Raw genomic sequence first — 11,659 nt, 5'->3', positions numbered from 1 at the left:
CAAGCATAAAAGCAGACGTCAAGGTTTAGATTTTTCGAAATATTATTCAATTAAATTCATTTTACAAAACATCGTCTCGCCTTGTTGTTTCCTCAGTTAAAAATTAAGTCTTTTAAGTTAAAATAAATAAAATAAACAATTGGAATTTGAGAAATATTAAAAATCAAAAAAAAAAAAAAGACCAATTTTATGGGTTAAATCAGACCAAAATTTAGTTTTTTTCAAGAAAAATCGGTCTCTAGTACTCATAATTTTGTATAATAAACGTCCATTAGTAACTAATTTTCTATAAACTTAAACTATGTTAAAATATGTTAATTGTTGTCGTATTAATAGCTTTTAACAAATAATAAACAACACTAATTTAAAATTGGTAAAAACTGATATTTTTTTTTTTAGTTTTATATAGTTAAGAAATGATGTTTTACACAAAAAAAGTATTTACGCAAAACAAACCTAGTTTTAAATTAAATTTTATAATAAAATATTGACATCTAGCAAAAACATGGTAAGTTACACACTCAATTAAAGAAATTTTAACAACATATTTTATTTTCTTAAAAAAGTCGATGCAGTGCTGAATTAAGTCGAATCAACTCAAATAAATATTTATTAAAAGCTTAAAATGATTAATTTATAAACTATGGATGGTTAAAGCTAATTTCAAACTTCAATGTTAAGTAAATAAAACTAAACGATCAGTTTTATTGTTTTAGTGCTCAGCTTTTTTTCCTTAAAACTAAAACTTTTTTCGATGTCAATAAGCAAACAAGTTACACTCATAGTTAATTTTTTTTTAATCTCAAGATTGATTAACTATTTTAAATTTGTTTTAAAATTGGTTAAACAATAAAGATTTTAAAAATAAAATAGGTTGAAATATTAGTTAAATTATAGTCCAGTTTGCTATTAAAGGGTAGTGAAATTTTAAAATTGTTTTAATAAAAATAATTTTCTGACTTTAAGAATATTTAGTTTGCATTTTATTAAACCTTTTTTGAGTGTGTAAATTGTCAAATTAAGAAAAAGTTTTTATTAGCGTTTTAACAAGCTTTTTGTGTATTTTTTTGAAAACATTATACATCGTAAATCTTTTCAATCATAAATATAATATATAATAGTGCAACTCTTTTTATCAGAGTTATATTGTAGAATAGTTGCTTTTATCGTAATATTTATAAAGACTTTTGACAATTTTATTGCGCTAATTTTTTTATTTATCATGTTTATGAAATATTACATAAAATAATAGCATTTTAAAAAGGATGATTACAAATATACTGTTTGAAATACTTTTACTTTTTACCAGCTTGTGTAAATTAAACTAGAAAGTTTTTAGTTTAAATAATAACCTTCAGTGTTTTTTTATTATTATTATATGACAGTAAATCAGAAAACAAACAATAAAACTAAGAACAGAATACTATTAGTATTTTTTTATTCAAATTTTATTTTGTACAATAGTTTACATAGACGTATAACCATTAATTTAGCTAAAAGAAAATTATTTGATTATAGCATTGTTTATTGAACGACAAAAAAACGCTCAAAGTATTTGGTCCTAGGACCTAGTGCACAAAAAAACATTTCAGCTATTGAGTCGCACACCACATGGAAACCTTTTAGCGTCTCTTACAGAGCTATACAATAATATATAGTTATCATTGCTAAGGTTATACACTTTTTTATAACTTTTAAAAGTAGTTTATCTAAGTTGTTAGTTAAATAAACTTTAATAATTGCAGTGAAATAAAGTTATTGTAAAATCGATAAAAAAATGCTGGTATTGCTTTATGATAACTTAGGATAAAAAAAAGTCTACAAAAACCATAACTAAAATGTTGTACAATCAATAATCTTTAAAATAACAATACTGAAACGTTGGAAAAAAAAGATAAAGTTTAGAACAATATTTAAGAACTACGGTAGACCAAATAAAAGATTAATTACTCAAAAACTTTATCAATTTTTAGAATCACAGGTGTATCTCAGATAAAAATCCTTTTTTTTTTAAACATATTGTTTCTAAGCTCATGTTTCACTGCTTTATGATGATTAACAAATTGATTGATAATTTACTTCATGTACCATTTCTGTAATGTATAAAATAATTTAAAAAAAAATGCATCTAAAAAAATTATAGCTTAAAATTTGCATTTTTTATGGTAGTTAAAGTGGCTCCTCAACATAAGCTTGATTGTTGTGTTCAGTTTTAACGTTACTTCTATTCCAATGCTGTTCATTACCAGACCCGGACAAAATAAAAGTAATTGACCCCAAAGCGTATATTGCAGCAGTAATGTAAAATATAACTTTCCACTGTTCTTTGGTGTTCTGCAAAAATAACAGTGTTGAGTTATAACTTTCAGCATAGCTAACTATGACAGTAGTATATCTGAGTAAATATTAAAAAAAATATATATTAATTTCTGTTAAAAAAAAAATTATCTATAAAGCTATTAAAGTCTATGATACTAATGGTAGTTTATCTTAACTAAAATAAGCTTTTGTTAATTTAAAAAGGTTGGCACACGCTTTATCTGTGATTTCAAACATGCTAAAGTTAATTTTTAGATAGTTTGAAGTAGTTTTGTTACAGGTATAAAATTTCAAATATTTTTTTAAGTGATGCAGTTTTATAAAATAAACATAAAACATATTAAAAAACTAAAATAGTCCTTTTGCAAAAATTGTCGGAAATATTTAAATATTTTTTTGCAGATGTTCAATTTAAATAGCTTTTGATACAGAAAGTTATAAAAAATAAATTGTTTAAAATTAAACGGTTTTGTTAATTAGTTTAATGATATTTTTTAGTATATTTACGAGTCATGGTTTTGTATTAAATGCTTAGAACACTTTCATGTGGCATTTAGATCGCTTAATTTTAATCCGAACTTAATAAATCTAACTTTTTATTTTAAGTTTTTTTTTCATCTCATAGTTTAAGTCATAAAACTTAACTTATATACATTGTTATAATATATTTATTGGTATCAATTCTTTTTTTTTTGTCATTTTAAAGTAAAAAAAACTTTAGTTAATCACTTTTTGTATATGACAAAGTACAAAACTTTATTGAAAGTTTTGTTTGTATTTGTGTATGGTATTTATTGTACTAAGTTTGTAAAAGTTTGTAATTGTCAGTATAATAAAAAAGTTTTAAGTGTTTTGATACAAATCACTTTCACTGGTTTTAGTTTGTTAACTCAAATGTTTTCGTTAAAAGAAGAGTTAATACTTGCTATTGTAAATTAAATCATATTTATATTTAAATTTCGTAAACTAAGTTAAGTAACTCTAAAATTTTTAAATTTTTAGTTGATGGTAGTATTTTTTCCCTTTGATGTTAAAACACTTTTAACACTAAAACTTCAGCTACGTAACCAAATTAAATTTTTAAAAGTTATTTTAGTCTAAAACCAAAAAAAGTTAAAAAAATTTAAGGATGGTCACAGATTTTTTGCTAATTTTCGCAATCAAGTAAAGATTTATAAAAAATGTGTCCTGGCCACAAAGGTCTTATAATGCTGTTTTTTACAAACTAACAGACATTTGATAATATATATTCAGGTCATTCTAAAAACAAACATTTTTATCAGTCATTATCCCGACCATAGTGGGAGCTACAAATCCACCGATATTAGCTAATGAGTTAGCAAATCCAGTTACTACACCACAGTACCTAAAACATAAAAAAAAAAACATTACAGTATTTATAAAAAAAAACACAAGTGATACTTTCACAAAAAAAAATTTGATTAAATTTAACAAAACATCCACCTAGAAGATAAGTCAACAGCATTGACGCGATACCCTGAAAAAGACATTGAATTAGTGCCAAGTACCAAGCAGAGCATGAATACAGCAAGAGACGGGCTGCAATCTATATATCCGGTGATTATCATAAACACACCTGCTCCTATTTGACCTTTATATAATAAATTTGCTTTTATTAAATTTTATCAAAAATCAACACAGCTTTTATTTTTTCAGTTTTTTAAATAAATTAAAATGACTTATTTCAAAGTTTTCTTTTTGCTTTAAACAAGTAGAAACGTTGGTGAAATATAAAAAGCAAATATTTTAAAGATTTTACGAAACGGTAGAATTTATTGCAGATGTATAAGAAAACTAGTTAAGTTTCTTTTTAGATTTCTGATGTACTTAGCAAAACAACATTAAATTTTTACTCTATACCAAGATTATAAACATTGAATACTGTATCTAATTTAAATCTAATTTATTCTTTAAACTTTTGAAAGTTTTTATTAAACTTATCAAATTAAAATAAAAAATATGTTTTCATTTTGCATTTTTATTTTAATACTAGTTGCTTTGTTTTAAATTTAACTAAGTAAATAGATACATACATACATTAAAAAACCTGTGTAATCTCTTAATGGTTTCAAAATTAAGACTGTAATATATAAAACAGTCTTAGTTTAATTTGGTATTTATTTTTTAGCAGCTACATTAACAAATTGATTGGTTCGAAAATGTTAAACCTCAAGCATTTTAAAACTTTTTTTATATAGTTCACATAAAAACGTGTTATTGTTTTGTTAGCTAACCAAGTACTACTAATAAATTTTATTTACATGGAATTTGAAATTTGTTTAAAATATTTCTACTACTATTGAATTTATCTAATAATTGTTAGAAAAAAATTATGTGCTCATTATATCAAAAATGTTAATTCATAAAGCATTTCAAAACTATATACCAGACGCGTTGAAAATTTTTCTAGTCTGACCAATTGTAAGATTTTTGTTAGCACAAAGATAATCTGCGAGGTATGAGAAAACGTTAGTTAGAACAAGCTGCACTAAATAAGGAAGTGCTGCTATAAACCCACTCTGCAAATAAAAATAATAAAAGTTATAAAAAAAGTGTAGAATGAATATAAAAAACATTTCGCAAATGCAGAAGTATAAGACTTAAAAATTTGTTGGTAAACACTAATATCAACAACTTTGTTTAGTTAATTGCTTAATGACTGCAATTGTAAAGCTGATTAATAAAAAATTCTATAAAGCTAATAAAACAGTTTTACATAGAAGTTTTAAATACTGTACACTAAGAGAGTATATCAAAATATTATTTTAACAAGTTTCAAAATATTGTCTTAGCAGAAAAAAGATCACTTGAGATATATCGAATCCGATTATATTTTTGAGGAAATCTGGTAGATAAGTAGACAGCATTTCTAAACCCCAAGCGTTTGAAATATAAGCTACACTGAGAGCCCAAACAGGACCGCTCTTCAATATCTTCTTCCAATGAGTTTTATTTTCTTTGGTAACCTGTTTGTAGGACAGTCACAGTGAATATTGTATTTCTAAACAAAAGACCAATAAATACAAATTGTATTATAAAAATAAAATTGTTATAGTAACAACGAAATTAGTAGTAAAGATAGTTATTTTAAATTAAACAAAATTGTCAAAAGTAGTTTGTATAAGATTCAATTTATAAAGTAATGACAAAAAATAATTGGATATGTAACTAAGTATAATAAACTAACTGGTCGTAAGGTTAATTTGATTAACTTTAGCTCTTGTTTTGAAATTTTAGGGTGTTCGTCTGGACTGTTGTAAGAGAAATTTTGCCAACAACTCCCCAAATTAGTCCACAAACGCCTACGATTAAGTTATGTTTTAAAAAGGTACATATAAGATAATAAACGTCACCTATAAAAGTATACACGTATACAAAATGTAAATAATTAATTTTTTGACTCTATCTTAGTCTTTTATAACAAAATTTTTGACAAGTATAAAAGACCCACCAAAGAGGTAAAACACAGAGGGCCAGCCACCAAAAGTACTGGATGAGCAAATCACACCTGATATCGGTTGAGAGAAGACCACTCCGAAACAAGCTCCCGTGGAAGAAGAAATGCTCATCAGAATGCTCCTTTCATGTTAAGGGGCCCATTTACACCACATTGTGTTCAGTGCTGGCCAATACAGTCCCTTGAATTTAAATATACATACATTAGTAAAGTATTAGTTGTTAAAAGTTTTCATCAAAGTTATATATATTGTTTATTGAACGACAAAAATGCAATCGAAATAATTGGTTTTAGGACCTGGTGTGAGAAAAAGCCTTTCGGTTATCGAGTCGTAAATTGACTGGATAGAGTTTAACGTCATTCCCAGGACATACAGTTAAAAGCAAATTACTTTTTTTATTTAAATATTTTTTTTTTCTAATTACTTGTGCTAGTCCCTGTATTATTCTTACAACTACAAACAATTCGAAACTGGTTCTAGCAGCTACAGGAGATATCAGGGTCATTGCAGTAGATATTAAATTTCAAACACCAAGTACTACCTTCATTCCATACCTAACAACACAAAATATAATATAAACATTTTTAGATCTTTAGTTTGAAATAACTATGCAAACTAAATACAAGTTCTTTAGTTTTTGATACGCTGACCGTACAATTATAAAAAGCTGTTTTTTAAAACTAAACTGACTTTTATAAATTAATTTCAATATCTTTATTAAACAAGTAAAGTATATTTCTGTTAATTACACAGTAACTTGAAGCTATTGAGTCTATTTGTAACCATTGACATTATTATAAAAAAAAAATTTAAACAAAAGTTAAAAACTTTCATGTTTTCAAATCTGTATCATTAAAGTTTTGAAAGTATTTTGATTTAAATCACATTTATAATTTAAACAAAAAATAAACTTATATTTAGTTCTTTAAACTCTAAAATCTAGAACTATAGTGAAATACTCATAAAAGATTTGATAAATATGCCTTTCAGCTAGATATCCCCCTGGCAGCTGAGACGCCATGTATCCGTAATAAAAAGCCCCTAAAACCAAACCCTCTTGGGTTCTGGACCAGTTGAACTCGCCTTCAATGTCCTTCTAATCAAAACATGTCAATTACTTTTAAAGATTTTTTTTTTCAATTTTTACAACTAAAGTGAAGTGAAAAAAAAGTGTCTGTATTAGTTATTATTTATTTTAGAAACTAAATTACTTTATTATTTTTAAATAATTAATGATGCTTTGAAAAATAAAATCTCCAAAAAAAAAAATTAAAGCTAGAAAAAATGATTGACTTACAGCACATTTTTCACTTTATGAAAAACAAGTCAGGACAGCATTTTTAATATTACAGAGTAGCTTACAATTAACTTTTTACACCCAGACATTCAAAAATTTCTTTTCCTTAAAAGTGCAGTAAGTTTTAAGTTAAAATCTTACTGCTTCAGTGATATCCTTTTTTAGTTATATTCATCTAAAAAATTAAAAAATAATGAAAAAATATTCTTGTTAGCATTTTTTAAATTAAATTTTCTAAAAAATATAATCAAAATTCTTAAAAAACATTTAATTTCTTATATCATTGAAATTAGATTTACAATTTTAATTAAAAAAACCAAATAATTTTTTTAGACACGAATCGCAAAAAAAAAGTACAATGCACAGCACACTTTGAAGTTTATAAATTTTATGGCGATTTCTGCAATCATTTTTAATATAAACAAAAATTAAAAATCAAACTTAACTTTAAAAAAGTTATTTAAACATTCTTTAAAAATTATATCTAACTACAAAACAAACTTCATAGTTTATTTGTGTAGTATATCAAGAAGTTTAGTTTTGACTGAAGGTGTTACCTATTTTTATTGATTTAAAAAGTAAAAACCTTCTAAATTTGTAGTTTTAACACTTAAAACTCAATCTAAATGTTTTTATACTCAGTCTTAACATGTTAAAAAAATAAAACTTCAGAGGTTCTGTTCTCAACTTACTCTTTTAGTTTACTTCTTATGTAAAGTTTATCAAATAAATTAAACAAACAATAGTATTTGAACGTACAGAAATATACATTACTAAGTATATGTAATTTATTATCATTCATACACAACAACAAAACTTTTATAAGAAACTAAACGGCACTGTTTATATATTTATTCAAACTAGTTAATAAAATATTCGTAGAAGTATTCTTGTTGTTACAAGCCATACAAACCTTTTGTACTGTCTTGTTAATGCTTAGCTGCAAACACGAGTTATTTGTATATTTGTTACCTTCTTGTACTAGGTTTGTTGAGTTCACCATTGACAGTATCGCCACGCTGAGTGCCACTCTTTGAGCGTAGATGGTGGTGAAACCAAAAAAAGCCAAGTAAGACAGACAAAACCTTGAAGACAACCATTTTCCTCCTGCATTTAAATGAAGTTAAGTAGCAAAAAAGTTTTAATTTTTTAATTTTTTTACTTAAATTTAATTAAAATATAATTTAATAGAACCAAAAAATCTAACAACATAGCTAATAGTTCATATTTTCAGCTTTCTTGTAACAACTAATGATAGCTTTATTGAATAAAGTTAATTTACCCTTATATAACTTAAAATACAAAATTAATTTATCTTCTAAAATCTAAATGTTTATATAGTACGTTAAAAATGTTTAAAATTTCATGAATTTTGTTTATAGTATAACCAACTAGACTTTTTTTTGCAAATGTTTAATACATTTTGATAAATTAAAAAGTAGTCATAATATGTTTATTTTTATCAATAGCAAAAATTTAATTTACCTTCAGTACTTGGTTTTTGATTTTTTATTCAACTCCTAAAATTTATGATTTTTATCTAATAAAGCTACAATTTTTGCAAATGATTTCTGAATTGGGGAAACTGTTTTCAAGTTTATATATTTTAGGACTATTAGTAATACTATTAAAATTAAATTCTTAATAATTATTTTTATTTTAAGTTAAAGGTTTTATAGGTTCATAAAAGTCTCAACACATAAAGAATTGTAGGGTGTCAAGAGCAGTACAAATTGCCTTGTATTCAGTTACTCATTATACTTCAACATTCAATTTATTTTTAAATTTTTAAGTAAACTGCACACTTTCATTTCATATAAAATTAAAGGTAGTTAAAACTACTCTATTCCCGTTATGACGTCATCACACGTTATTCTTGATTTTTTTTTTCAGATTCTTAACTTTTTTGAGCTAGCTACGTCCCTGGATGGATATATCAATACAAGATCCGTAAACTACTTTAAAAATGCTTAACCTAGTTTTAAGTTGAAACTTTATTTCTTTATGATGTGATAGTATTTTGTAAATTTCGATTACTAGTTAGGTTACTAAATACATTATTCCGGCCTACTTGGTTGTAATTAAGGTTAATATTACATATTTTTAGTAATAAAAGTAGTTTAGTTTGTTTTTGTAAAAGTACGTACGTAATTGTTCGTAAAACTTTTAAAGGTTGTAATAAATAATTTATGAAACAAGTTTGCTGAGATCAGTCTCAGTTCAAAGAAAACTAAAGTATATACTTTTTGTCAATTACAATCAGTAATTGATCAGTAATTATAATTACAATCAGTAATTGTTTGTTGATCGTACTAAAACGAGCGTGCAAGATTTCTTGCCTAGTGGACAATGTTTTAAACGTTGCACGGCAAATGACAATGCTGACGTCACTGATCATTGCTAGCGAATGGTTGATTCATGTGAAAGCATCATAAACCGTTTGTAGATTGACGATTACAAGTTTGTCGGTTGTGACTGACTAATGAGTCCTAATAAGGACGAAATTGGTCTCAGTCTACCGAAACTTGTGGTCTGATGCAGTGATGTTAAATCGGAGAGCGAAAAATCCCCGCAGTAGAATAAAAAAATAAAAAGCATGGCAATAGAATTAAAATTTCTTATGAAAGCAGAAGCTTATTGGCTTATAAATTTCTTTTTTCTTCTAGCTCTCTCACTTTTGCGCTAAAACTTTGCGTCTATTTGTAAAGTTCTTAAATGAAGAGAATAACTCGAGCGCGCTCCAGCGTACCACTCACTTTTCACTTTAGTTTCTTTTATTTCTCCAAATTTCTCTCAATTTACTATAGAGCTTTAAAGCGCGTGTTTACAATTAAAACAGTTGTATTTAACTGCCATCTTGATTATAACATGACTGGTCTGATGATCGAATTGGCGTGATCAACCCTATTGTTACAATCAGTAATTTATTCTTTTTTAGTAATATTATAACAGATAATCTCATCAATTTATTTTTGATTGAAACATTGTTTTTAAATAATTTTCGAATAATTAAATTTGCACATTCTTAATAAATATTTTTGTCAAATTTAAATATACGTTCTTACTACCATTGTTTCAAAATTTAAACTTTCTATTTTTTTTCATGATAAAGTCAATAATTTTTCTGGCAAAATAACATTTCATTTACGAAAGCAAGTAATAAAGCATAAAAAATAGTTAATTAAGTAAATTTGATAGTTTTCTTTTGTTATTATAACGTAGTTATACATTTAAAAAAATTAAACTACATTTTTTTTAAAGCTTCAAGTATTTTTGCAAAACTAATTAGAAGAAGATGCAAAATTACCTATTATAATTATGACCAAAGTTATAAGCACAAGTTAAAGTTTTATAATCAAAGTTTTGAAGAAAGAAAAAAATTGCATACTCAGGAAATTTTGGTTTTAAACCTTTAGTTTTAATCTAAATAAATAAAAATTAAGTTTGTTAATTTTTTAACTTATAAACAACTGTTAATGAACCACTTTTATTTCTAGTTTCGTAATTTTGAAAGTTTATTCTCTACCTGGTTCAAATCTACTGTTTATTAACAGTGAGTCACATAACTTAAAATTATATTTAAAAAGATAATAACACTTTTTGTATAATTCTATATACACGTATAACTAATATAACATTAAAAGAACTCGGGAGAAAAAATAGTTAAGCTAAAAATAATTTGCCTAAGAATATGGTAGAATTTTAAAATACAATAAATAATTTTTCAACTAGCCTGAGATTTCTCGAGTAACCAAAGTGTGTGGCAGGCAACTCTTGTAATCCGTCAAGATTAAGTGCAGGGCAGTCTAAGTGTAATAAATATATCAATTACAACTGCAAAATTTATACAAACTAAAATTATGAAACTTATGGCAGCCATGATTCCTACGAAACATACATGAAACAAAATAATCTTAATTTAAACTATTGTGATAAGTTTAATGGGGTTCTTGCCATATATTTTACTTTTTATAAATATCTACTAGTTTTTAAAGGTTCACTAAGCACGAATAAGACATTTAAAGCGTTATTTTACAAAATTCAACGCAAAATAATAAAAGACGATAAGTAAATTAAGCTACAAAATAATAAAATTATTAGTAAGAGATCGTTACTTTTCGAACTCACTAAAATGGTATCGAAGCAAACAAGTTGAATAATCGAAAACATCTCAAAAGTATTAACTACAAAGATGTTTAGAATTATAATTCTAAAGGTTTGTTTAAGATGATAAAGTTATTAAAAAATTTATTTAAAAAAAAAAAAATAAATAAATATACATTCTATATTATCTTTTTTACAAAAATATCAAAACTTTATTAAAAGTTTACTAAAGAAAATTCTAAAAGTTTTAAAATTAGTTTGTTTACTTATTTTTTTTACTAAACTTATTTTATTTAGATTATTTTAAATTAAAAACTCTAGCTTAACTTATAAAATAAGTTAGGTTTGGAGTAATGATATTTTATAACTACATACTAAATCTCAATTATTTTTTGTAAGGATTTACTTAAATAACTTAATTGTAATTTGAATAAGTTTATTTAAAAACTTTATGTTTTTA

General features: G+C 24.9%; 1 protein-coding gene across 1 annotated transcript; it reads right to left on the bottom strand.

The window, feature by feature from the left end:
- Nucleotides 1-2,169: 2,169 nt before the first annotated feature.
- Nucleotides 2,170-8,851, bottom strand: LOC145837217 (sialin-like). Its single transcript, XM_082945002.1, has 7 exons — nt 8,848-8,851; nt 8,009-8,202; nt 5,148-5,306; nt 4,727-4,859; nt 3,778-3,931; nt 3,592-3,685; nt 2,170-2,334 (listed from the first exon to the last, which is right to left on the bottom strand). Exons 1-7 carry the CDS (start codon nt 8,849-8,851, stop codon nt 2,170-2,172), a joined length of 903 nt encoding a protein of 300 aa, XP_082801128.1.
- Between the last annotated feature and the right edge of the window lie 2,808 nt (nt 8,852-11,659).

Source organism: Thalia democratica, chromosome 1 (assembly GCF_965202585.1).
Source record: "Thalia democratica chromosome 1, ktThaDemo2.hap1.1, whole genome shotgun sequence".
NCBI classification, from domain to species: domain Eukaryota; kingdom Metazoa; phylum Chordata; class Thaliacea; order Salpida; family Salpidae; genus Thalia; species Thalia democratica.
Note: the sequence above shows the minus strand (reverse complement) of the source record. Positions and strands in the feature narration are given on the sequence as shown.